Source organism: Hordeum vulgare, chromosome 7H, assembly GCF_904849725.1.
Source record: "Hordeum vulgare subsp. vulgare chromosome 7H, MorexV3_pseudomolecules_assembly, whole genome shotgun sequence".
Lineage (NCBI taxonomy): Eukaryota > Viridiplantae > Streptophyta > Magnoliopsida > Poales > Poaceae > Hordeum > Hordeum vulgare.
Window position 1 is genome coordinate 65,372,481 of NC_058524.1, and position 27,335 is coordinate 65,399,815.

The window sequence follows — 27,335 nt, forward strand, 5'->3', positions numbered from 1 at the left end:
AAGAAACAATCACGCACGCACACGTGTCGCTCAATTAGCAAGGGTAAAAAAAATTCCAAAAAAATCAGATAGATCAAACCCTTGCGGACATAGTAGTCTTAGTATTTGATGAGCATAGTTTCCAAACAGACGTGCACTAGCGTCGTTCGTTAAATTTTTTATTTAACGTTGAAATAGTGTTCTTAGCACGCTGAAGAATATTTGCTTCAACACACGATGTAAAATATGACATTCAATCCAACCGCTCACCAGCAGCGACCAGCGCGCACAATCTGGCGCTCCGAATATGCAGGTCGAAAGCCAGCGCGTCAAAAATTTACAGCGGGCGCTAGCGCTTTTTGTGCGTGTTTTATTTTACTGTCTCTGCAGGAGCACTGTTTTTTTTTGTCTCCCACGCGCAAAACACAAGTTTTTAATGGGCAATGCTTTTTTTTGACACCCGTTGAAGATGCTCTAGTGACGCTATTGTAGGGCCTGGACACGAATCGTGTGGCCCATTTCCACTCCATCGCCGGCTTCCCGCGGGCAAGTGGCGGCCTGGAGGCAGCCAGGCGTGAGTGTTCAAGATGTTTCTGGGCTCTAGTTGACAACACTCTCGGACAGTCCCTAATAGCGACCAGTGAACCAGGTGCAAAGCAATGGTTGATCTTTCTACAGAGTTTTTTTTTATCTCATGAGCGGTTCATCAAGGTGGTTGTGATGCTCTGGCCTATATGGTTGGCTCGATGTAAGGCAATTCACGAGGGGATCTTCCATACTCCGACGCAAATCCAAACATTTGTCTCAAGGTTCATTTATGAGCTTCAGGTTCTGCAGACTAAAAACCCAGGGACGGCAGCGGCAGTTCACAACACCAGTTCCTCCAGTCGTCGACTGAGAGACCCTCCCCCGGGGTTTGCGAACCTCCATGTGGATGCGGCTGTCAAGACCGGCATGGGTGGCTCAATGGCGGCAATTTGTCGTGATTCCAACGGGAATTTCCTGGAAAGCTCTTCGCTATGCGTGGTAGGAGTACAAGACCCAGCAGCCCTCAAAGCTACGATGTGCCGTGAAGCCCTGTCTTTGATAGCTGACTTGAATTTGCACAACCTCGTCATCTCGCCGGATTCAAAACAGGTCGTGGAGGATATCAAGTCTGACCATCAAGGAAGTTAAAGTGCTATCATCGAAGAGATTAGAGCTAGGTCGAAGCAATTCAATAGTAATTTTATTTTTGAAAGTCGTACGATCAACGTTGACGCACATAAGGTAGCAAGATTCTTCCTTTCTTTAGGTCCTGGTCGTTACGTTTGGTTTGACCAACCACATGGCTTGAATTGTATCCCACTATACGTGGTTTCTGATTAATAAAGTTTGTCTTTAGCCCTAAAAAAAAGCCAGGCATGAGTGTAAAATATATTGTCTTTTTTTTAATAGTTTTTTTGGTATTAGGAAAGGAGAGGCTAGCCCGAACCAACATCCTATGATGTGATGTTGCTTCCAAGAAAACTGATCACTCATTTGGGGCATCCTTTTGTCACGTATTACTCCCTCTGTACCGAATTATAGGTCGTTAAAGCGGTTCACGTACAAAAAATTTTACGAAGAGAAACTTTCCAACTTTCCAAAAATACCCTCCCACGGCTCCACTCGCTCCACTCACTGTCGTTCCTCTCGCTCTCACCCGCATCTCGCTGTCGTTCCTCGTCGTCGCCGGCAAGATCTCGCTGTCGTTCCACTCGTTCCCCGTCGTCACCGGCCAGATCTCGTCCTCTCACCCGCCTCTCCTTCAATGGCTTCTCCTCTCCCCACCACCGCGCCACCCCCCTTTTCTCCCAAGGTCAAAAGATTGAAGCTTTAGGTCAGTGGTGGGTGGCTACGAGCTGCGCGAGCGCCTCGGCGGCCGGGCCCCGACCACGTCGGTGTGACGCGCGGTGTGAATCTCGATGGGCGCCCCCGCGGCGGTGAAGCAAGTGCGGCTGGCCGGCCTCCCCTCCCGCCTCCGCGACAACCTCGACTGCGAGATCCGCTTCCTCGTCGCCGTCAGCCACCCCAACATCATCCGCCTCCTCGATGTCATCCGGGTACGACCAACTCTAGGCCTCGCTCGATTTTCGCAGCCCATCATCTTGTACCAATCCTGCCCCAGACCCCGTGTTTATCTACTCCGGCAGCAGCAGCAGCCGTACCAAGAGGAGGAGGAGCTGGTCGGAGCCGCGCGCACGACGGCGCCGTGCTCGCGCTCTCCGGTCGCGCCGCCTGCCTCAACTTCGCCGACTCCGCCTGGCGGATGCTGCCCGTGCTCGCGGCCGGGTCGTTCGGCTTCGGCAGCGCGCGGGAGGTCAAGGCCGCTGTCGCCGTCGTCGCGTTCCAGCGGAGGCAGATCATTCCAGTCGCCGTCGCCGTCGTGGCGCTCCAGAAGCAGCAGGTTCCGGTCGCTGTCGCCGTCGTGGCGCTCCAGCAGCAGCAGCAGCAGGTCCCGGTCGCCTTCATCTAATTCTTGCCCAGCAGCAGCAGCAGCAGGTCCCTTCCATTTAGATCGATTTTCTTGCCTGCATCTAATTCTTGTATGCATATCATGCTGCTCATTAAGCAATTTCCAGTAGCTTCCAGCAGAACAAAACAAGCAAAATTGGCCGTTGTCGAAGAAGCAATTCCCCTGTTTAGTCTTTTCTTTCTTTATTTCTTTACAAAGGAGAAATATCAGCGTTAGGAGGATATCAGCACCTCTGCTCAAACACAAGTACTCCATGTACTCCCTGTAGTTGTACTCCCTGTATGTTCTTGGAGTAGATGGATTGATGATAATTACTCCTTGTAGTTGTATTCCCTGTATGTTCTTGGAGTAGACTGTTATTATGTTCTTATTTTGCTCATTCTAAAAAAAGAGCTCTTATTGCTATGCAATAATTTTACTGTGTGCAAGGTACTGAACTTCACTGGAAAATGCTGCTGACATTTCAGAATGCAGTTTCCTTTCTCATGGCTTCTGTGTGTGGTACAAAACTGATTTTTTTGGAAATCTTCAGAATGAACAAACCAAAGGCTGCAAAAGTCCACAAGGCTTCAAGGGTGACGGCGTACACGGTTGCGAAGGTATCGCCATTCGAAACAACATTGTTCTGCAACCATGTTTGCATATTCTTAAGTGGAGTAATTTCTTATGTGCAATATCTCTCTTGCTTGGGGCTTGCAGATGTTCATGAATGCAAAGAGAGGCTCTTCTACCAGTGCAAGGACTGCAGCTGTGAGAACACATGGGGAAGCTACGAGTGCGGCTGCGGTGGTAGAAACATGCTGTACATGAGAGAGCACGCTACTTGCATCAGTGAGTTGCCAACATCCTGAATTTCTCTTGGGACCTAATTATAAGAGTTCTTTTTTTTGCGGAAGGAATTTCTCTTGGGACCTACTCTTGGGACCAATTCTCTTGGGATCGAGAATTCGAGATTCAAGAATTCTCTTGGGACCAATCCTCATCTCAAGGCTCGTAGAGACCGCCATCTATAGCTATGATAGTCCTTTCCTTCTGAAATTTTAACTGAATTCAAAAAATATCTCTAGCATCTTAAATTCAAAAATCAGAAAATTTTCAAAAATCACAAAATTCAAAAAACTTTGCAACAACTTAAATTCAAATTCCATAAACTTTGCATATCATTTACTCCACACAAGCATATCAACATATCGACAAGCCTCATCTATAGGGTTTAAACATACTCCACACAAACAAGGAGTTACACATACTCCACAACAAGCCTCATCCCAACAACAAGCTTCATATCAACAACAAGCATCTCTAGCATCTCAACAACAAGCCTCATCTCAACAACAAGCCTCAACAAGCCTCATCCCAACAACAAGCTTCATATCAACAACAAGCATCTCTAGCATCTATAGCATCTCAACAACAAGCCTCATCCCAACAACAAGCCTCAACAAGCCTCATCCCAACAACAAGCTTCATATCAACAACAAGCATCTCTAGCATCTATAGCATCTCAACAACAAGCCTCATCCCAACAACAAGCCTCACCTCTCCATTAGTTGTAGGTTGTGTAGGGCATTTGCGTAAACCTCTTGAGGGCATGTAAGTCTTAGCGGTAGCAATCCAAGAGACTCGAGCCTTTCCTTGTTCACATGAGGTATTTTATAGCCATTTCCCCCTGCATGGTTCAAAATTTCAATCATGCAAGCCTGTAGGGATAAGAAAACTCTGTTCAGCTTGTAAACCTCATAGTTTTCAAATTCTTCCAACACACCCTTAATAAGGTCTTGAAGAGTTTTTGGGCTTAGACAATCTGTCAGTGATTGCAATGAACTGAAGAATCCAAGGTCAAGCCCATTCAAATCAGGGCTATTGGGAGGCTGCTGAATTAGTCTGATGTCTAGTCCTGTGCTTTCGACTGCTGCTAAAAATTCTGGGTCATTGGGTAAGATATGAGGCTTTGCGTTGTCCTGCTGTATGAAGATGGTTTGCCCAGCATCATTCTCAGGCCAAGTTGATTGTATTGCTGGCAGTAGGTTATCTATCATGAACTCTCTCATCACTTGCCTGCTAACTTTTATGGACTTCGTCTCCATTGTTCCTCTAGGCCTATTGTCGCTTTTTCTTTGAGCAGGAATTTCTTTCACAAACGGCCAAATTCCAATTTTCCCAGAGAAGGTCACATTTCCTTCACTATCCCACTTTGGCCTAGCAACGGCAGTCAAGAACATGACCTTACCAATACTAGCGCCGCTTTGTATAGTTCTTGTAGGTTCTTCCTCCTCATCAAGAAGATAATAGTTCCTGTTCTTTTTTGTCATATAGAACCATTTCTCGTCAATATGCACAATGCTGTGCATGGTCTTGAATTTAGGCCTTCCAGTTTCTATTGTTGGCTCATCGAGCATTGAGAAGCAAAATTTCATTCTATCCTTCATGTTCTTTTCCTTCAAAATTGGTTTCACACAATTTGAATGCCTCTTTATCAACTTCAACATGAACTTCCTGTGGAGTGTGGTGGGGCTGCATCCGAGTTGCCAAGCAAGTGACCTGATGGTAGACCTTTTGTTCAGAGGGATAGTAGGGATTTGGTCTAGGTTGATGTCCTTTGCCTTTCTTCCACAGTTTCCTTTTCTCTGACTGGAAACGTCAACCTCCAAACCTTGTGCAATTTGCCTCATCGCTTTCTTCCAAACTCTGAATATTCCAGACACCTACTCCAAAAAAGGCAGCCACTTTTTTCTTATCATCTCTGTGAAATTTGCCCCCTCTACTCATACACAATGTATGCAATGCAACATAAGCATCATACTTCTGCTTGTCATCAAGGCTGTCCCTTTTCCGAACTGCTTGCTCAACACCTGCACGAAGAAATATAACAAAGGAAAAAATAGTCAGAAATGCTACAGTTAACTGAAAGTAGTCTGAAATGCTACTGTAATTGTACCTCCATCTTCATCCATTTGAAGTACTGCATCTTCATCCATTTCAACTACTGGATCTTCATCCATTTCATCTGCAGGTGGAGTGCAGTTGAGGTCTGGCACAACCATGTCTCCATCTTACTCCTGCTTCTTACTCCTGCTGCAAATTAACCTCAGGACATAAGATATCTTGAGAAGAATAAAAGAAGATTGAAGAAATAGAAAAAATATATATGTGCTGAACATAATTTCTGCATAAAGGTTGCAAAATAAAGGTTGCTGAATTATGAAACATAAAGGTTGCAATATCTTGACCATAATTTAGCCTTCATTGTTCAGTTTGTGGACGCTGCTTTTGCTTTCCGGTTTCAGAATTAAGATTTGCATTCGCATTGTTTGATGCCGCTGCTGCCCGCGATTTCTAGCGATGTCTGGGTACAACACTCCCATTGAGCAAATGGAGCAGTACTGTTAAAATGGTGTAACTGATCGGTGTACTGTTATTCATAGAGGGTGTCATGTTAATTACAGTATTCAGAGCACTGTTAATTTTGGATTAGCTTGTTCCTGTTAATGGAGTAGTTATTCAGAGAAGGTGATCTGGTGCAGTAATTTTTTAGAGCAGTAGCTGATCTAATGCAGTAGTTATTCAAAAACTTGATATGTCGCAGCTTCTCTTCTCTTCTCTTTTCTTCTCTTCTCTGCTTAACAGTAGCAGTGCATCGCTAGAGGAGTACTCCACTAACCGTAGGGCATCTTCTCTTCTCTTCTCTTATGGTTTATGTCTAAAGAAAAATAATGTATACTACCATGGTCCAGCAGACTATTTCTGTTTATGCTCGGGAACATCCATATTTGGTCTGCTCGCCAATTTTAAAGTTAATTAATTGAATCTTCTTTTCTTTGGTTTTAGGTTGTGGCAGGAACATCCATATCTGGTCTGCTGGCCAATTTTAAAGTGTGTCTGCTCTTGCTGTCATAAGACTTTTTCCCTCCGAAATTGCTTGATGAAAGCCTGATCCACTTCTCCATATTTGGTTTATGCAGTTCTTGTTTATGCGAAGAGGCGCCGAGCCAGCTGCTAGTGTCCTCTGCTGTTGGCAGTTGTGAGCACCTTCTTCTCCATATTTGTGCTTGTTCAGAAATGTTGGCTAGAAACACCTGAACATTCATTTTGGAGTACTCCAATAGCAGTAGTAAATATCACCATTTCGATTCAAATTCAGTTGGCAATAACTTGTTCACATTACTGCCAAATATTGATAGAGTTGTTTGCAAATTCAGGTTGATGAGATGAATGTGGGCATCAACCGACCTCAGCAGCAGCTCCAGGAATAGCCTTCACCTGGGTGTGCCGTGTGCAGCACCACCACCACTAGTAGCAGCAGCTCTAGGATAAGGCCTAGAGGTGGAGTGGAGGAGTGCCGTGTGCAGCAGCAGCACCACCAGTAGTAGCAGCAGCTCGGGAGAGGAGGATCGCCTGGGCCTAGAAGTGCAGGCGCTTGGACCTGGGTGCAGTCTTGGAGGTGGAGGCGCCAGGATCTGGGTGGAGGTTGAGGACCGGGCCGGAGGTGGAGGTCGAGGGCGAGGCCGGACCACCTGAGGTGGGAGGTGGGAGGTGGAGGTGGAGGTCGAGGGCGGGGCCGGAGGTGGAGGTCGAGGGCGAGGCCGGACCGCCGGAGGTGGAAGGTGGAGGTGGAGGTCGAGAACGAGGCCGGACCGCCGGAGGTGGGAGGTGGAGGTCGAGGGTGGGGCCGGAGGTGGAGGTCGAGGACGAGGTCGGACCGCCGGAGGTGGAGGGGCGGAGGCGGAGGTGCAGGGCGAGGACGGGAGCCCAGGCGGAGGTGCAGGGCGAGGACGGGAGCCCAGGCGGAGGTGGAAGACCCTGAGGAAGAAGACAAGCTGATTTAGAATTTGAACTGGGGGCATAAATGTCCATTTACCCTTTTTCACCTGGTCGGAACATAATCCCCAGCGACTTATAATTCGGAACGGAGGGAGTAATTCGGAACGGAGGGAGTAAGTTTGAAGTATCAAGGAGTTTGTAGTATAGGTATCCTACAACATTTTAATGCGATGGAAAGAAATAATGTCAACCTTGCTAGTCTTGCTAGTTTTGTGTAATGATTGTGTTTAATATTTTCGGAATAAACAAAACTAAAACTAACACAAACTGTACAAGTTGTTGGAAGGTAATTCTTATGCTAAAAACTGGACCGGGGTTCACAGGTTCACCAAACGCATTTCTTCAATACATAAAAGTGTGGTAAGTAACATGATCATGTGACAAAGTTCACAATACTTCAAAAAACTATAAACCGAAATCCTCCCGCATCTATAGCTAAACATCTCATTCATAGGCCGAGATTCGTCTACACCATCTGAACAGTAAGCATAAACACAAGGAAATTTTTCAAGCACCGTAGATTTTTTGTGTAGGGGACTATCAATCCTACACTTAACCTTAGCCCCCAATGGCAACAATTTAATAAAGAAAGCACCTGTAACTTAGCTAGCTAAGATTATCTATGGTCTCATTCACGTGACATCATCTCACATGTTGGCTAATTTTTTTTCTTCTGCTCATGATTTGCGTGTATCGTGTTTTTTTAGGCTTAACCTTTTGTTTCTCCGTTGCTCATACTAGAGCAAGTGTACGCGTCCATATGAAAAGCATGTATGTATGTCTTAATGATCCTGCCTGTACAACATGTTTTTATTTGCCGAACCCAGTATTGGAGAGTTTTCTTCGTTGCCTAAAAGAATGTGTGTTTTATTTGGTGTTTTTTCCTTTCAGTTTTTTTCTTTGTTCTACAGTCAAAGGCAAGATTTGATGAACCACCTTCAACGAGGACCTAACACATGCGCGCATCCACATAGGCTGATCAGAGATATTGTGTGTTCACCAGAGTGCGCAAACTCGTCGTTGAAGTCGTCTCTACCTCATCCCTTGCCAGGTTGTCGACGCCTCGATAACCGGATATCTCTTGAGAAGATGTCGGAAGATAAAGACATCACATACCGCCTCGCTTCCCATCGCCGTCGCACCACCTTCGATGCAGCAGCAACAGGAAAAACATGACACCTCCTGGTGAAGTCGATTCCGACGAATCTTGGGTAGGTGGTCCCGAGTTGGTAGTCTAGAGACGATGATAACAAGGACATCAGGTTTTACCTAGGTTTTGGCTCTGTCGAAGGGATAAAGCCCTACGTCCTGCTTGTGTTTGTACTGATTTGGAATGTAGTACAAAGTATAGGTGATCTATCGCAAGATCATTTTCTTTAAAATTATGTTTTATCGACTAGCCTAGCCTTGACTTATATAAGTTACCGGAGGCCTGGGATTGCATGTGTCCTACTTGGCTACGTCACGGAGAGAAATCTTTTGTCTTGAACGACCAGGCTTCTTGATTCTTGCTTGTATGTGTCATGGGCCCTCAAGTGGATCCAGATGGAACCGACATAGGGTCCTCGGTCCAAACCATTAGACCAATAGTCAACGTGGTGAGATGCATGTTGGGAAACGTCGCATGGGAAACAAATTTTTTCCTACGCTCACCAAGATCAATCTATGAAGACTAACATCTACGAGAGGGGGGAGTGCATCTACATATCATTGTAGATCGCTAAGCGGAAGCGTATATAACGCGGTTGATGTAGTCGAACGTCTTCGCGATCCAATCACGATCCATCCCGCGATCTCGTCACGGTCCGTCCCGCGATCCCATCATGGTCCGTCCCGATCCAGTGCCGAACGAACGACACCTCCGCGTTCAGCACACGTAACTCGATGACGTTCTCTGCCTTCTTGATCCAGCAAGAGGGGGCGGAGAGGTAAATGAGTTCTTCGTCGGCATGATGGCATGTTGGCGGTGTTGGTGGGGCTGATCCGGTAGGGCTGCGACGTGCGCTACCGAATCGATCTAGAGGTGGAACAAACTAGAGGAGGGAGAGAAAGCTATGCCATGACCTAATTGGGTGCGGCTGCGCGCCATAACCTTTTTCGGGTGTGGCTGCCTCTGTCCTCTCCACTATATATAGGAGGGAGGGAAGGGGTGGTGCCCTAGGGAAAAACCCCTAGGGTTGGCCAGCGGCGACCAAGAGGAGTCTCCTCCTCCGATTGGGAGGTGGAGGCGCTAGGGAGGAGTCCTCCTCCAATTCGGACTCCCTCGCCTCCTCACACTTAGGCGCATAGGCCCATAGGGGTTGGCCGCCCAGCCCACCAGATGGTGCGCCACCTCTTGGGCCTATGTGGCCACCCGGGGTGGGTTGCCCCTCCCGGTGAACCATCAGAACCCATTCGCCACTCCCGGTATTTTACCGATAGTGCCCGAAACCTTTTCGGAACCCGTATACCTCTTTCCTATATATGAATCTTCGTCTCCGAACCATTCTGGAACTCATCGTGGCGTCGAGGATCTCATCCGGGACTCCGAACAACCTTTAGTCACCAACATACATAACTCAACTATACCAAAATGTCACCGAATCTTAAGTGTGCAGTCTGTGCGGGTTCGAGAACTATGCAGACATGACGTGAGACACTCTCCGGTCAATAACCAATAGCGGGACCTGGATGACCATATTGGCTCCTACACATTCTACGAAGATCTTTATCGGTCGAACCACGATGTCAAGGATTCAATCAATCCCGTATAATGTTCCCTTTGTCCATTGGTATGTCACTTGCCCGAGATTCGATCTTCAGCGTCTCCATACCTAGTTCAATCTCGTTACCGGCAAGTCTCTTTACTCATTCCGTAATACAAGATCCCATGACTAACTCCTTAGTCACATTCATTGCAAGCTCATTATGATGTTGTATTTGTTGGGGAACGTTGCATGGGAAACAAAAATTTTCCTACGCGCACGAAGACCTATCATGGTGATGTCCATCTACGAGAGGGGATGTGTGATCTACGTACCCTTATAGACCGTACAGCAGAAGCGTTAGTGAACGCGGTTGATGTAGTGGAACATCCTCACGTCCCTCGATCCGCCCCGCGAACTATCCCGCAATCAGTCCCACGATCTAGTGCCGAACGGATGGCACCTCCGCGTTCAGCACATGTACAGCTCGACGATGATCTCGGCCTTCTTGATCCAGCAAGAGAGACGGAGAGGTAGAAGAGTTCTCCGGCAGCGTGACGGCGCTCCAGAGGTTGGTGATGATCTCGTCTCAGCAGGGCTCCGCCCGAGCTCCGCAGAAACGCGATCTAGAGGCAAAACCGTGGAGATATGTGGTCGGGCTGCCGTGGCAAAGTTGTCTCAAATCAGCCCTAAAACCCCACTATATATAGGAGGAGGAAGGGGGAGCCTTGCCTTGGGGTCCAAGGACTCCCAAGGGGTTGGACGAACCAAAGGGGGAAGGTCTCCCCCCCCAAACCGAGTCCTACTTGGTTTGGAAGGTGGAGTCCTTCTTCCCTTTCCCACCTCCTCTTTTTTTTCTTTTCTCTGTGATTTTTCTTCCAATGCGCATAGGGCTCTTTTGGGCTATCCCACCAGCCCACTAAGGGCTGGTGCTCCACCCTCAATGCCTATGGGCTTCCCCGGGGTGGGTTGCCTCCCCCCCCCGGTGAACTCCCGGAACCCATTCGTCATTCCCGGTACATTCCCGGTAACTCCGAAAACCTTCCGGTAATCAAATGAGGTCATCCAATATATCAATCTTCGTTTCCGGACCATTCCGGAAACCCTCGTGACATCCGTGATCTCATCCGGGACTCCGAACAACATTCGGTAACCAACCATATAACTCAAATACGCATAAAACAACGTTGAACCTTAAGTGTGCAGACCCTGCGGGTTCGAGAACTATGTAGACATGACCCGAGAGACTCCTCGGTCAATATCCAATAGCGGGACCTGGATGCCCATATTGGATCCTACATATTCTACGAAGATCTTATCGTTTGAACCTCAGTGCCAAGGATTCATATAATCCCGTATGTCATTCCCTTTGTCCTTCGGTATGTTACTTGCCCGAGATTCGATCGTCAGTATCCGCATACCTATTTCAATCTCGTTTACCGGCAAGTCTCTTTACTCGTTCCGTAATACAAGATCCCGTAACTTACACTAAGTCACATTGTTTGCAAGGCTTGTGTGTGATGTTGTATTACCGAGTGGGCCCCGAGATACCTCTCTGTCACACGGAGTGACAAATCCCAGTCTTGATCCATACTAACTCAACGAACACCTTCGGAGATACCTGTAGAGCATCTTTATAGTCACACAGTTACGTTGCGACGTTTGATACACACAAAGCATTCCTCCGGTGTTAGTGAGTTATATGATCTCATGGTCATAGGAACAAATACTTGACACGCAGAAAACAGTAGCAACAAAATGACACGATCAACATGCTATGTCTATTAGTTTGGGTCTAGTCCATCACATGATTCTCCTAATGATGTGATCCCGTTATCAAGTGACAACACTTGCCTATGGCCAGGAAACCTTAACCATCTTTGATCAACGAGCTAGTCAACTAGAGGCTTACTAGGGACAGTGTTTTGTCTATGTATCCACACAAGTATTGTGTTTCCAATCAATACAATTATAGCATGGATAATAAACGATTATCATGAACTAAGAAATATAATAATAACTAATTTATTATTGCCTCTAGGGCATATTTCCAACGGTCTCCCACTTGCACTAGAGTCAATAATCTAGTTCACATCACCATGTGATTTCAACGAATCCAACACCCATATAGTTCTGGGGTCTGGTCATGTCTTGCTCGTGAGAGAGGTTTTAGTCAACGGTTCTGAAACTTTCAGATCCGTGCGTTCTTTACAAATCTTTATGTCATCTTATAAATGCTGCTACTATGTGCTATTCGGAAACGCTCCAAATATCTACTCTACTATACGAATCCGTTTCACTACTCATAGTTATTCGGATTAGTGTCAAAGCTTGCATCGACGTAACCCTTTACGACGAACTCTTTAACCACCTCCATAATCGAGAGAAATTCCTTAGTCTATTTAGTTACTAAGGATAACTTTGACCGCTGATCAGTGATTCAATCCTGGATCACTCTGTGTACAGACTTGCCGCAAGGCACACATCAGGTGCGGTACTCAACATGGCATACTTTAGAGTCTACGGCTAAGGCATAGAAGACGACCTTCGTCTATTCTCTTTATTCTGCCGTGGTCGGGTTTTGAGTCTTACTCAAATTCACACCTTATAACGCAACCAAGAACTCCTTCTTTGTTGATCTATTTTGAACTCCGTCAAAAACTTGTCAAGGCATGCATCTTGTTGAAACTTCCATTATGCGCTTTTGATCTATCTCCATAGATCTTTGATGCTCAACGTTCAAGTAGCTCAATCCAGATATTCCTTTAAAAACTCCTTTCAAACAACCTTGTATGCTTTACAGAAATTCTACATTACTTCTGATCCACAATATGTCAACCACATATACTTATCAGAAATTCTATAGTGATCCCAATCACTTCTTTGGAAATACAAGTTTCTCATAAACCTTGTACAAACCCAAAATCTTTGATCATCTCATCAAAGTGTATATTCCAACTCCGAGATGCTTGCACCAGTCCATTGAAGGATCACTGGAGCTTGCATACTTGCTAGTATCTTTAGGATCGACAAAACCTCCTGGTTGTATCACATACAATGTTTGCTCAAGGAAAATGTCGAGGAAACAATGTTTTGACATCCTACGTGCAATATTTCATAAATAATGCAGAAACTACTAACATAATTCTAACAGACTTTTAGCATCGCTACGAGTGAGAAAGACTCATCATAGTCAACAGTTTGATCTTGTCGAAAACATCTTTGCGACAAGTCGAGCTTTTCTTAATAGTGACTTATCACCATGATCGTCTGTCTTCCTTTCAAAGATCCATCTTTACTCAATAGTCTTATGACCATCAAGTAGTCCTTCCAAAGTCTACACTTTGTTTTCATACATGGATCCTCTCTCGGATTTCATGGCTTCCAACCATTTGTCGGAATCCGGGCCCACCATTGCTTTCTCCATAACTCGTAGGTTCACTGTTGCTCAACAACACGACCTCCAAGACAGGGTTACCGTACCACTTTGCAGTAGTACGCGACCTTGTCAACCTACGAGGCTTGTAGTAACTTGATCCGATGCTCGATGATCACCATCGTCAGCTTTCACTTCAATTGGTGTAGGCGCCACATGAACAACTTCCTGCGCCCTGCTACACACTGGTTGAAGTGATGGTTCAATAACCTCATCAAGTTCTACCACCCTCCCACTCAATTCTTTCGAGAGAAACCTTTCCTCGAGAAAGGATCCGTTTCTAGAAACAAACACTTTGTTTTCGGATCTGAGATAGGAGATGTACCCAACTGTTTTGGATATCCTATGAAGATGCATTTATCCGCTTTCGGTTCGAGCTTATCAGACTGAAACCTTTTTCACATAAGTGTCGAAGCCCCAAACTTTCAAGAAATGACAGTTTAGATTTCTCTAAACCTCAGTCTATACTGTGTCATCTCAACGGAAATACGCGGTGCCCTATTTAAAGTGAATGCGGGTGTCTTTAATGCATAACCCATAAACGATAGTGGTATTTCGATAAGAGACATCATAGCATGCACCATTCCAAATAGTGTGTGGCTATGACGTTCAGACACATCATCACACTATGATGTTCCAGGTGGCATGAACCGCGAAACAATTTCCACATTGTCTTAACTGCGTACCAAAACTCGTAACTCAGATATTCATTTCTATGATCATATCGTAGACAGTTTATCCTCTTGTTACGACGAACTTCACTATGAAACGGAATTGAACTTTTCAATATTTCAGACTTGTGATTCATTAAGTAAATACTCTTGTATCTACTCAAATCGTCATTGAAGTAAGAACATAATGATATCCACTGTGTGCCTCAGCACCCATTGGACTGCATACATCAAAATGTATCACTTCCAACAAGTTACTATCTTGTTTCATCTCAATGAAAATAAGGCCTTGCTCATGTGGTATGATTTGCATGTCACTAGTGATTCAAAATCAAGTGAGTATAAAGATCCATCACCATGGAGCCTCTTCATGCAATTTATACCAACATGACTCAAGCGGCAGTGCCACAAGTAAGTGGTACTATCATCATTACCTCGTATCTTTTGGCACCAATATTATGAACATGTGTAACACTACGATCGAGATTCAATAAACCATTGAAGGTGATTATTCAAGCAAACAGAGTAACCATTATTCTCTTTAAATGAATAATCGTATTGCAATAAACACGATCCAATCATGTTCATGCTTAACGCAAGCACCAAATAACAATTATTTCGGTTTAACACCAATCCCGATGGTAGAGGGAGCGTGCGACGTTTGATCATATCAACCTTGGAAATACTTCCAACACGTATCGTCACCTCGCCTTTAGCTAGTCTCCATTTATGCCGTAGCTTTCATTTCGTGTTACTAATCACTTAGCAACCGAACCGGTATCCAATACCCTCATGCTATTAGGAGTACTAGTAAAGTACACATCAACATCATGTATATCAAATATACTTCTTTCGACTTTTGCCAGCCTTCTTATCTACCAAGTATCTAGAGTTGCTCCGCCTCAGTGACTGTTCCCCTCATTACAGAAGCACTTAGTCTCGGGTTTGGGTTTAATCTTGGGTGTCTTCATTAGTGCAGCAACTGTTTTGCCGTTTCACGAAGTATCCCTTCTAGCCCTTGCCTTTCTTGAAACTTAGTGGTTTTACAAACCATCAACTATTGATGCTACTTCTTGATTTCTACTTTCGCAGTGTCAAACATCGTGAATCGCTCAAGGATCATTGTATCTATCCTTGATATGTTATAGTTCATCACGAAGCTCTCATAGCTTGGTGGCAGTGACTTTGGAGAACCATCACTATCTCATCTGGAAGATTAAATCCCACTTGATTCAAGTGATTGTCGTACTCAGACAATCTGAGCACACGCTCAACGATTGACCTTTTCTCCTTTACTTTGTGGACAAAGAATCTTGTTGGAGGTCTCGTACCTCTTAACAAGGGCACAAGAATGAAATCACAATTTCATCTTTTTAGAACATCACTTATGTTCCGTGACGTTTTAAAACGTTTTCGGCGCCTTGCTTCTAAGCCATTAAGTATTCTGCACTGAACTATTGTGTAGTCATCCGAAACGTGTATGTCGGATGTTCACAGCATCCACAGACGACGCTCGAGGTGCAGCACACTGAGTGGTGCATTAAGGACATAAGCCTTCTGCGTACCAACGAGGACAATCCTCGGTTTTACAGACTTAGTCTGCAAAGTTTGCTACTATCAACTTTCAACTAAATTTTCTCTAGGAACATATAAAAACAGTAGAGCTATAGCGCAAGCTACATCATAATTCACAAAGACCATTAGACTATGTTCATGACAATTAGTTCAATTAATCATATTACTTAAGAACTCCCACTCAAAAAGTACATCTCTCTAGTCATTTGAGTGGTACATGATCCAAATCCACTATCTCAAGTCTGATCATCACATGAGTCGAGAATAGTTTCAGAGGTAAGCATCTCTATGCTAATCATATCAACTATACGATTCATGCTCGACCTTTCGGTCTCATGTGTTCCGAGGCCATGTCTGCACATGCTAGGCTCGTCAAGCTTAACCCGAGTGTTCTGCTGTGCAACTGTTTTGCACCCGTTGTATGTGAACGTTGAGTCTATCAGACCCGATCATCACGTGGTGTCTCGAAATGAAGAACTGTCGCAACGGTGCACAGTCGGGGAGAACACAATTTCGTCTTGAAATTTTAGTGAGAGATCACCTCATAATGCTACCGTCGTTCTAAGCAAGATAAGGTGCAAAAAGGATTAACATCACATGCAATTCATAAGTGACATGATATGGCCATCATCATGCGCTTCTTGATCTCCATCACCAAAGCACCGGCATGATCTTCTTGTCACCGGCGTCACACCATGATCTCCATCAACGTGTCGCCATCGGGGTTGTCGTGCTACTCATGCTATTACTACTAAAGCTACATCCTAGCAAAATAGTAAACGCATCTGCAAGCACAAACGTTTGTTATAAAGACAACCCTATGGCTCCTGCCGGTTGCCGTACCATCGACGTGCAAGTCGATATTATCTATTACAACATGGTCATCTCATACATCCAATATATCACATCACATCGTTGGCCATATCACATCACAAGCATACCCTGCAAAAACAAGTTAGACGTCCTCTAATTTTATTGTTGCATGTTTTACGTGGTGACCATGGGTATCTAGTAGGATCGCATCTTACTTACGCAAACACCACAACGGAGATATATGAGTTGCTATTTAACCTCATCCAAGGACCTCCTCGGTAAAATCCGATTCAACTAAAGTTGGAGAAACTGACACTCGCCAGTCATCTTTGAGCAACGGAGTTACTCGTAGCGATGAAACCAGTCTCTCGTAAGCGTACGAGTAATGTCGGTCCGAGCCGCTTCGATCCAACAATACCGCGGAATCAAGAAAAGACTAAGGAGGGCAGCAAAACGCACATCACCGCCCACAAAAACTTTTGTGTTCTACTCGAGAAGACATCTACGCATTAACCTAGCTCATGATGCCACTGTTGGGGAACGTTGCATGGGAAACAAAAAATTTCCTACGCGCACGAAGACCTATCATGGTGATGTCCATCTATGAGAGGGGATGTGTGATCTACGTACCCTTATAGACCGTACAGCAGAAGCGTTAGTGAACGCGGTTGATGTAGTGGAACGTCCTCACGTCCCTCGATCCGCCCCACGAACTATCCCGCGATCAGTCCCATGATCTAGTGCCGAACGGACGGCACCTCCGCGTTCAGCACACGTACAGCTCGACGATGATCTCGGCCTTCTTGATCCAGCAAGAGAGACGGAGAGTTAGAAGAGTTCTCCGGCAGCGTGACGGCGCTCCGGAGGTTGGTGATGATCTCGTCTCAGCAGGGCTCCGCCCGAGCTCCGCAGAAACCCGATCTAGAGGCAAAACCGTGGAGATATGTGGTCGGGCTGCCGTGGCAAAGTTGTCTCAAATCAGCCCTAAAACCCCACTATATATAGGAGGAGGAAGGGGGAGCCTTGCCTTGGGGTCCAAGGACTCCCAAGGGGTCAGCCGAACCAAAGGGGGAAGGTCTCCCCCCCCCAAACTGAGTCCTACTTGGTTTGGAAGGTGGAGTCCTTCTTCCCTTTCCCAGCTCCTCTTTTTTTTCTCTTTGATTTTCCTTCCAATGCGCATAGGGCTCTTTTGGGCTGTCCCACCAGCCCACTAAGGGCTGGTGCGCCACCCTCAATGCCTATGGGCTTCCCCGGGGTGGGTTGCCCCATCCGGTGAACTCCCGGAACCCATTCGTCATTCCCGGTACATTCCCGGTAACTCCGAAAACCTTCCGGTAATCAAATGAGGTCATCCTATATATCAATCTTCGTTTCCGGACCATTCCAGAAACCCTCGTGACGTCCGTGATCTCATCCGGGACTCCGAACAACATTCGCTAACCAACCATATAACTCAAATACGCATAAAACAACGTTGAACCTTAAGTGTGCAGACCCTGCGGGTTCGAGAACTATGTAGACATGACCCGAGAGACTCCTCGGTCAATATCCAATAGCGGGACCTGGATGCCCATATTGGATCCTACATATTCTACGAAGATCTTATCGTTTGAACCTCAGTGCCAAGGATTCATATAATCCCGTATGTCATTCCCTTTGTCCTCCGGTATGTTACTTGCCCGAGATTCGATCGTCAATATCCGCATACCTATTTCAATCTCGTTTACCGGCAAGTCTCTTGACTCGTTCCGTAATACAAGATCCCGTAACTTACACTAAGTCACATTGCTTGCAAGGCTTGTGTGTGATGTTGTATTACCGAGTGGGCCCCGAGATACCTCTCCGTCACACGGAGTGACAAATCCCAGTCTTGATCCATACTAACTCAACGAACACCTTCGGAGATACCTGTAGAGCATCTTTATAGTCACCCAGTTACGTTGCGACGTTTGATACACACAAAGCATTCCTCCGGTGGTAGTGAGTTATATGATCTCATGGTCATAGGAACAAATACTTGACACGCAGAAAACAGTAGCAACAAAATGACACGATCAACATGCTACGTCTATTAGTTTGGGTCTGGTCCATCACATGATTCTCCTAATGATGTGATCCCGTTATCAAGTGACAACACTTGCCTATGGCCAGGAAACCTTAACCATCTTTGATCAACGAGCTAGTCAACTAGAGGCTTACTAGGGACAGTGTTTTGTCTATGTATCCACACAAGTATTGTGTTTCCAATCAATACAATTATAGCATGGATAATAAACGATTATCATGAACTAAGAAATATAATAATAACTAATTTATTATTGCCTCTAGGGCATATTTCCAACAGTATTACCGAGTGGGCCCTAGAGATACATCTCCGTCATACGGAGTGACAAATCACAGTCTCGATTCACGCCAACCCAACAGACACCTTCGGAGATACCTGTAGAGCACCTTTATAATTACCCATTTACGTTGTGATGTTTGATACACAAGGCATTCCTCCGGTGCCCGGGAGTTGCATGATCTCATGGTCATAAAAACAGATACTTGACATGCAGAAAACAGTAGCAATGAACTGACACGATCACATGCCATGTTCATAGTTTGGGTCTTGTCCATTACATCATTCTCCTAATGATGTGATCTTGTTATCAAATGAAAACTCATGACTATGGCCAGGAAACCTTGACCATCTTTGATCAACGAGCTAGTCTTTAGAGGCTCACTAGGGACAGTGTGTTGTCTATGTACCCACACATGTATTCGAGTTTCCAATCAATACAATTATAGCATGGATAATAAATGATCATCATGAATAAGGAAATATAATAATAACTTATTTATTATTGCCTCTAGGGCCTATTTTCAAGAGTCTCCCACTTGCCTCTGTCGCAGGATCAATATCGGTATTGTCCTACAAATTAATTATTCATTTATTTTTAAAATATCAAACAAATTGTTAAAAATGATAAACAGAAAAAAAACATTTATAGTGCACAAAATGAAAGGTAATTCTACCTGCTTTTGTAGTAATTTGATCTCAAGGAACAACATGCTATAGATAGTGAAAACCTCCCATTGGATTCTAGCAAAATTTGTTTGCAACATTATCTGCCTTCAATTTTAAGAATGTGGTGAATATTTGGACTGAGAAAATGTACCGGATATTGTTCCAGTCTTGCTGAATATTTGGTCTAAAAGATTCTGCTTGAATGACTAGAATCTTATTTGGACGGTCCACTTAGAGAACTTGGAAAAAGGCCCTCAGAACATATGTACTTATTGGTCCCAGCCTCACAGGTCTGGCGGTCCTGAACAAGTTGTTTTTTTATTGAAATTGCAGAGAGAACACCAAGTGAGAAGCGATTGTCGAGGACATGTGGTTGAAATTGCAGAGAGAACACCAAGTGAGAAGCGATTGTCGAGGACTTGTGGTTGAAATTGCAGAGAGAACAGCAAATGAGAAGCGATTGACATGCATGGACATGTTCTGAGGGTGTTGACCAGGAATTAGTTGTTAGCACTCAATTGCAGAGTGATCAGATTAGCTCTTCTTGCCCTGATGCAGGGGACGTAGTTTTTTTGGATGTATGCTTGTTTTTGGTCACTGCCCATTGCTTCTGTTAGCACTTAATCTGGTTCAGACTTCTAGAATTAGCTGTTAGCACGCTGTATGACTAGGCTCTGTCTTGAATGAGGACATTGTCCCTCTTTTAGCACTATGTTGCTTTGTTACTTGTCAATGGACATACTTGTTTCCGGTCACTGGCCGTTGGTTCTACCTTGTATGAACTCCTATATTTTTTCTTTTTTGAGGAATCACCGGGGGGAGAGGATCCCCCACCTGTATATATATTTCTCAAAGTGACCCAAAGGTCATGGTGTTACAAAGAGTTTACAGGGTCACGGAGATCTGTGAGGAGAAGCAGTCGCGCCAAGACAGAGCAGCGACCTTATCACTCGGTTCTTCAAACCGAAGAGTCCAGAGATCGAATTCCCTACATAAACTAGTAATGGTTACAGCAGGTGTATGACATTCGTTCCTAAATGCTGCAGAGTTTCTTGACTCCAAAATTTTCCAAAGGATAGGCAGGAGGATCTCAGGCCAAGACAGAGCGGCGACCTTATCACTTGGTTCTTCAGACCGAAGAATCCAGAGATCCAAGTCCCTACATAAACTAGTAATGGTTACATGTAGTGTCCCAAGTGTAAACCTTCCCTATTTGAAACCTATTGCATGTGGGTCCACCTTGTCAGAGATTATGATGTTAAAGTTGATACCATGATTTCATGTGTGTTCCTTACTATTTCCTTCTCATGCATGCATGCATAGCATATCATTGCATGCCCTTATCTTGTGTTGTTGCACTATGATTTCTTGTGGTGTTAGTACTAAATGTAGGTGATGATCTTGTGGTTAGCTATCTTGTGATGCATGTGACCTTATATATGTGATGAGGTGCTGCTATGATGTCATGTGTTAGAGTACTAAGAGTAGTGGTGTTTGTCATATTTTTCAACACCCTCTATTTACTTGCAAACCCTTTTCTCTCTTCATTCTCAAGTTCAAAATTCCACCTTATTATCTCTGCTTTAAAAATGTCTTTTGTTTAGGGATTAATGTGAGTGTGTAGTTGTGATAGCTTGGTGGTTTTTAAGAGTGTTTTAAGCAGGTGCAATGATAACAAAACAGAGACATTAATTCTGTTTTGTGAAATATTATTTGCTCCTAAAAATCTTGATCTTATTTTTATTATTTAGGTCATATTTTTCTATGACTAGGGGATATTTTCTTTTGAATTTATTCCCACCAGTTTGCTTGTTTTATTTCTTTTCCCTTTTGGTTTTTCTTTATTTGGAAAGGCCACTGGGGTCTTTCTTATATTTGGCGCCAGTGGGCTTCCTCTGGCGCTCCTTTCCCTTCGTCCCCGCGTGTGAGGCCCATGCCCGTTCACATTTCTTCCTGACGGCGTCTACACCCCCCCTGCGCACCTTTCCGTCAGGCCGAGAGAGAGAGGAAGTTGACGCCGTGCACAAATGTCGAGGTCCCCCCCATATAAGCTGGACGTCCGAGCCTTCCCCTCGGCCTAGGGTTCCTCTCCTTCCCTATCCTGCCGCCGCCACCTCTCTTCTCCCCCTCCATCTCTCTTCTTCCTCCATTCCTGGTAAGTTTCTGTAGGGTAGCAGAGAGGACAGAGAGCTCCACGCCGCGTCTACCCCCACGTGCACCGTCGAGCGACAAGGCCACCATGTCCGGGAGCTTGGGGAGGGTGTCCGCGCTCCATTCCCGCCGTAGTTGAGGTCAGGGAGCAACCACAGCGACGGGCAGGAGCTTGTCTTCGGCGCGAACCCAACGAACTCCTTCCTCTACGTCGGATCTGCAACATGCCTTCGTCAGCGCGTCCTCGTCGACTCCAGGCGGCTCCTCCTTCCCGATCGGTGCCCCCCTCTTACTGCCCTAGGTGACGATCGCCCCTCCTCCCTTCCCCTCGGTTGGATCTGCCGGAGTGGCCGCCGTGCTCCTCTATTCAGGGGAGAGAACGGCAGGAGCTTGCTGTGTTGTGTGTGTAGGAGTAGGGCGCTCGGTGTGAGTAGATGCAGCGTAGATGTAGGTGCGTCTTTCCTTTTCCCGCGGGCGTGGTAGAGGCCGTGGTAGAGGAGACCATCTCCGGTGATCTCTCTGTCACCAGCTCGCAGGTGCAGGCCAAACAGTACGATCGAGGTAGTATACGTTGCGTTAGATCCCTACTCTGCCAGACATCGTATCGTAGCCCAGTGGTAACTAGCGTTGCGTGCCTGTTGGAGGGCGCGGGTTCGATCCCCCCTCGGCGCTGTTTTTGTTTTCTGTTTTTCCTGCACAGTAGCATCAGGGACATAATACCCTGTTTTCTTCCCCTAACCTGTCGACACAGTGATAGTGGTATAGTGGCTAGGAGTTGCTACTGTGTACCAGGAGGTACTGGGTTCGATTCCCAGGAACCCTGATGCTTATTTCTATTTTTTTTTGCTTTCTTGTTATTTTGTTACTCCCTTTTTCTTATGCATAGACAGCAAGGTGTCCTATTTAATATTTTTCCTGCTGGTGTAGATGGGTGCAGATTGTATTGTGTGTGTGTTTTGCACACTAGTATAGTGATAGTTGATGTTGGTGGCTTAAGTGATATGTGTGTGCATGTGGTCTTGTTAGTTCATGTGGTTGGTGTGTTTGCAAATAGGCATTTGTGCATAGAGGTTGTAGGTGAAGTTGATGGTGTAGGTATGGAGATGTGTTTGTTGTGAGTGCACACCACTTGTGGTACCTACTAAAAGTGTTGAGAGGTGATGCTTCCAAGTTACTTGCTTAGTATTTTTCCCCCTCATGTTGTTCTTGTGTTTAAGGGCATGATGTTGTTGTGAATGATGTGGAGTATATGTGTGTGTGTGGAACTTCCCCACCTTTGCAAAACTATGCACCTTCACATGTCTATATGTGAGAGGGCATGGTGTTTGTGTGTGGGGATAGTTTGGTAGATGTGCTTGTGATGTTGATGTGCATGACACAAACATGGGGTTCAAACCCCCATGTCACTTTGTCATTGTGCACATGAACCCAACCTTGGTAGTTGTTGTCTTAGTAGGATATCTTATGGAGTTGACATATTCAGTTTTGTTGCAAGTTTGAGCCTTGATTCCATGGAATAGGTGGAGCCCAAGGGCATGAGTCTTTGTGTGATAGTAGTAGGGGTTTTGCTCTACACCATAGTGGTGTCAATTATCTCTTGGTGTTATGTGTGTGCAAACTATGCCTAGACAAAGTGGGCATGTGGCTGAAAAATTCCAGATTAGTGAAATCTGAAATTTCACTAAGTCTGGGATTCTGGAAACATTTTCTTCCCCTATAGATGAGGATGTGCTGGTCATTCTGTTGAGATCTAGCCATAGTTCAGTGCTAGGATTTTGAACCTGGTATGTTTGTGAAGCTCCTTGGCAAAATTTCAAGTCATTTGGAGTCCAGTAGGTTGTGTTTTGATTGCTGTCATAAAGCTTCAGAACAGAGACAGAAACTCAGGTGCAGGAATTTTCACTAAGTCCCTGAGATCTGATGGTTTTGGGAAAGTTTGTGGCCTTGTATCTTCTAGAGTTTAATTCCTTTTGCTGTGATTCTTGCTGGTGCTTGTAGTGTTCTTGGTTGGAAACAGCCACATATATTATTTGTCATGTTTGAAGCCCTGTAGCTATGTTGCATGCAGCTCCCAAAGAGCTAAGATGCAGATTATGGCAGATTATGTAGTTTTGTCATTTTGGTCAATGTGTGTGCTTAGTTGATGTTGTGGTGTTCTTCCTTGCTCCAATACATTCATGTTGGGTTGTTACAGATCTTGGCAATCTGGGAATACCAGATTTGTGCCAAATGTGAGTGTGGTGTTGAATCTTCCAAGTAGAGCTTCATATCTTGTTTCGTTGATTCCTATTAATCCGTAGCTCCGTTTGCAATGTTCTTTATATGATTTTGCACCGTTTTCACGAGACGCATCTGTTCATGTCATTCTCATGCATGCCAAAACAGATTAGTGTACAGTTCTGTCCAGAATCTTGCAGTAGTTTATTTTGCTCGTGCTAGTGATAGAAGTAGTGGCGCATGCTCATTTTTCATCTCATGCATCATGTGATTGTTGCATCTTGTGGTGCTGCTGTTCATTGGCTGTTATTCTTATGTTGGGTAGCACCGGGATCGGAGAACGAATACGTGGAGTCAGGAGAGTACGTGCGGGACGAACCAGAACCATTCCAAGCTGAGGATATCACAGGCAAGATAATATGACCTTGATTCCATCTCTAGACTTGTTATGTTAGTTTCGTTTCCATGTCATATTGCTCGCTGCCTACCACTGAAATTAAATTGCCTCTTGAAATGCCATGAGCCCAAACACCGTTCTCCTTCCTAGCAAACTTGTGTGGCTAAGTAGGCTTGCTCAGCTACTAATGTTAGCATTGCTAGTTGCAGGTGTTTTGACTCATGTGATGAACATGAGCTTGATATAATTATCTTAAATTCTGTTGTTTAATTAATGCACCTATATACTTGGTAAATGACGGGAGGCCTAGCCTTTTGCCGGGTGCTTTGTTCCGTTATTGCCGCCTTAGTTACCGGTTACCGGTGTTTGATTCCATAATGATCGCTCCTAACACGTTCGGGGTTGTTATGGGGACCCCCTCGATAAATCGCGTAGTGCTAAGGCTTGTCCGGCAGGACCCGACATTGGTGTTAATTTGCTAACAACTTAATAATAATCTGCATGGGGAGTAGCTACCCCGAGGACTTTAATCAACAACCCGGGCCAGTGCTCCTCATGAGTGTTGGTCCAACCCAGAGCAGCTTATTACGCTCCCCGGGGCAACTCGGTGTTTTGGCGTGGTAACTATCGCTCATCCGGCGTGTCCTGAGACTGAGATACGCTGCTCTTATCAGGGTCGTCGACACGGGAGGTCCTGCTAGCCTTGTCTTACCTTAGCGGTATATCTTGCGTATAGGAATCCCAGTGAAGCTTTGGATTCCCCCAGAGTTGAGGTTTTCCTCTAAGGAATCCGACGAGATCACGAGATTCGTGATAGAGGATGCCTTTGCGGCCTGTGTTCGTTTGTGATGGACTAGTTGGAGCACCCCTGCAGGGTTTAATCTTTCGGAAAGCCGTGCCCGCGGTTATGTGGCAACTTAAAATATTTTGTTAACATCCAGTATTAGAGAACTTAAACATAAACTAATAAAACTGCCAAACTGTGTGCGTAACCGTGATTGTCCCTTCGAAGATCTCTCTTCGACCGAGAACACGGTGGGGTTATGAATGTCGTAGGTAGGTGTTCAGGATCACTTAGTGATCAAGTAAACCCGACCGTTAGCGTAGACCACCTTCACTTCTATTTTGCGTAAGTTAGCCACTTATTCAAGCATAGGATGCTGCAGCCTGATACACTTCTCCCTTACCCTTCCCAATAACACGACTAGTTCTGGCACCAAGGTCTTAGATTGCTGAGTCCCCGTGGCTCACGGATTCCTCCGAAACTCCCAGCAGGTACAGGTACCCCAGAGACAGATGATCCCGACGGCACCCAGCTGACGTGGCAGTACGACGAGGAGACAGACCGCCTCTACGTGAACTATCCGGTGGACTGAGGCGTGGTCTTGATCGTGGGCCTGCAGCAGGGTAGCATAGCATGTTTCATGTTTTGTAGTCCGTAGCGGAACTACTTTGTTTGTATCTGTGTTGTACTCTGAGTTATTAATAAAAAAACAGTTGAATCCCGAATTGTCTACTTGTATTATTATTTGTGCTATGTTACTTGCTTGCGAAACGCTTAGATGCGCTTCTTTCCTATTCGGGGGCCTCGACCCCCAGATCGGAAAGGACCGCATCTTGGTCGTTACATTACAACAGGTGTATGCCATTTGTTCCTAAATGCTGCAGTGTTTCTTGACTCCCAAATTTTCGAAAGGATGGGCAGGAGGATCTCAGGCCAGATTGAGGAGGCGAGATGCAGTGGGGTGTTAGCTGCTGACAGGTCTTGGAACCTAGGTGAAGGGGTGATGGCAAGCTGCTGCCAGATTGCAGCGGCCGCCGGGCACCCAATGAATAGGTTCGAGTGTCTTCAGAGGTGGCATTACATCACGGGCAATCCCCATTGGCAGAGATGTGCTTGTGAAAAAGGTTCGCCTTTGTGCATGCAAAAATCTTGATCTTGCCTGCACACCGGCTGCGCCAAATGAGGTCAGCGTGGTCACACTGAACATCTTCATGAAGAAGGATGTTGTAGGCGGCCTTTGGAGAGAACCGGAGTCCATGTTGAACTTCTATCTTTTTCATGACACTGGCTGTTGATTGTTATTGGTGAATCTGATTCAGACCTCTAGAATCTGATTCTCCTGAATGAAGACACTGTATTCCTCTTAGTACTTTGTGTGAACTTCTATGGTTTTGTATGACAACTTCCTGTGAACATATAGTGGCACAAGTAGCCTGGCAGCTACTATATATTCAAGGGATCCAAGTACCAATTCTAGACGTGTTAATGATGGACAAGTGATACTACTAGAAGATGGAAAACTAATGGCTTGAGAGGGAAGAGAGAGAGAGATATAGGCGAGTAAAATGCCATATGTGGGGTCATCTCATGATGCACATCCCTTGACTCTACCTTTTGAACTCACACCTATTGTCATCTCATGGACATTACCCAAGGTAGAATAAAACGGTCAAAATTACTCAAAGTGCGAGATTGAAGTGGTCATAAAGCTATTGTCTGTGTAATAAGGTGCATACTAAAGATCCCTCAAAAAGAAAAAAGGTGCATCCTGAAGTACGGTGGCCTCACTACCTTCCAATGTTTCTATACAACAAAAAAGAGCTGGTAATTATCAGGTACATAGCTCATTCAGAGTAACGATTTTACCATCTTCTCTTCACAAAACACCACTATTTATCAATCAGACAGACACCTAACTCCAAGTCAGGCTGAGAAATACAGTCCCTCTTGCAACAATATAATGAAGCAAGGCATACATTCATTGTAACACTAATACTCTGTAAAGAAATATAAGAGCCTTTAGATCACTACTTTGGTGATCTACATGCTTTTATATTTCTTTACGGAGGGAGTTTTTTCTTAAAGACCATTACGCCACTATGGTAATAACTACTAACAATAATATGTTGAATGTATCTAGGTCCTACAGGTATAGTACACAGGCGTAAGCACATCTAGACTATTTTTCTTATGTAAGCACATCTAGACTTGGGTTTGTTACGAGCTTGAACACCGAGGGCAGGGGCACTTGGCCTTGATTGCCAAGACTTGAGGATGGGATGAGGAACCAATAACTTGTA

General features: G+C 45.2%; 1 protein-coding gene and 1 long non-coding RNA gene across 2 annotated transcripts; both read left to right on the forward strand.

Moving 5' to 3' along the window:
* Positions 1-1,925: 1,925 nt before the first annotated feature.
* On the forward strand, positions 1,926-2,476 carry LOC123408299. The gene is made up of 2 exons (XM_045101434.1): positions 1,926-2,063; positions 2,129-2,476. The coding sequence occupies exons 1-2, from the start codon at positions 1,926-1,928 to the stop codon at positions 2,474-2,476; spliced, it is 486 nt and encodes a 161-aa protein (XP_044957369.1).
* Positions 2,477-6,454: 3,978 nt separating this feature from the next.
* LOC123412468 lies at positions 6,455-6,784 on the forward strand. The gene is made up of 2 exons (XR_006613518.1): positions 6,455-6,497; positions 6,676-6,784. It is a non-coding gene; the product is annotated as an uncharacterized LOC123412468 (long non-coding RNA).
* The last annotated feature ends 20,551 nt before the right edge of the window (positions 6,785-27,335 follow it).

What these genes read in the sequence shown, in the direction of transcription:
- LOC123408299 (XM_045101434.1), top strand. Translation starts at nt 1,926, where the DNA reads ATGGGCGCCCCCGCGGCGGTGAAGCAAGTGCGGCTGGCCGGCCTCCCC. An exon ending in GCCTCCTCGATGTCATCCGG is followed by an intron (nt 2,064 to 2,128) that starts GTACGACCAACT and finishes ATCCTGCCCCAG; the next exon opens with ACCCCGTGTTTATCTACTCC.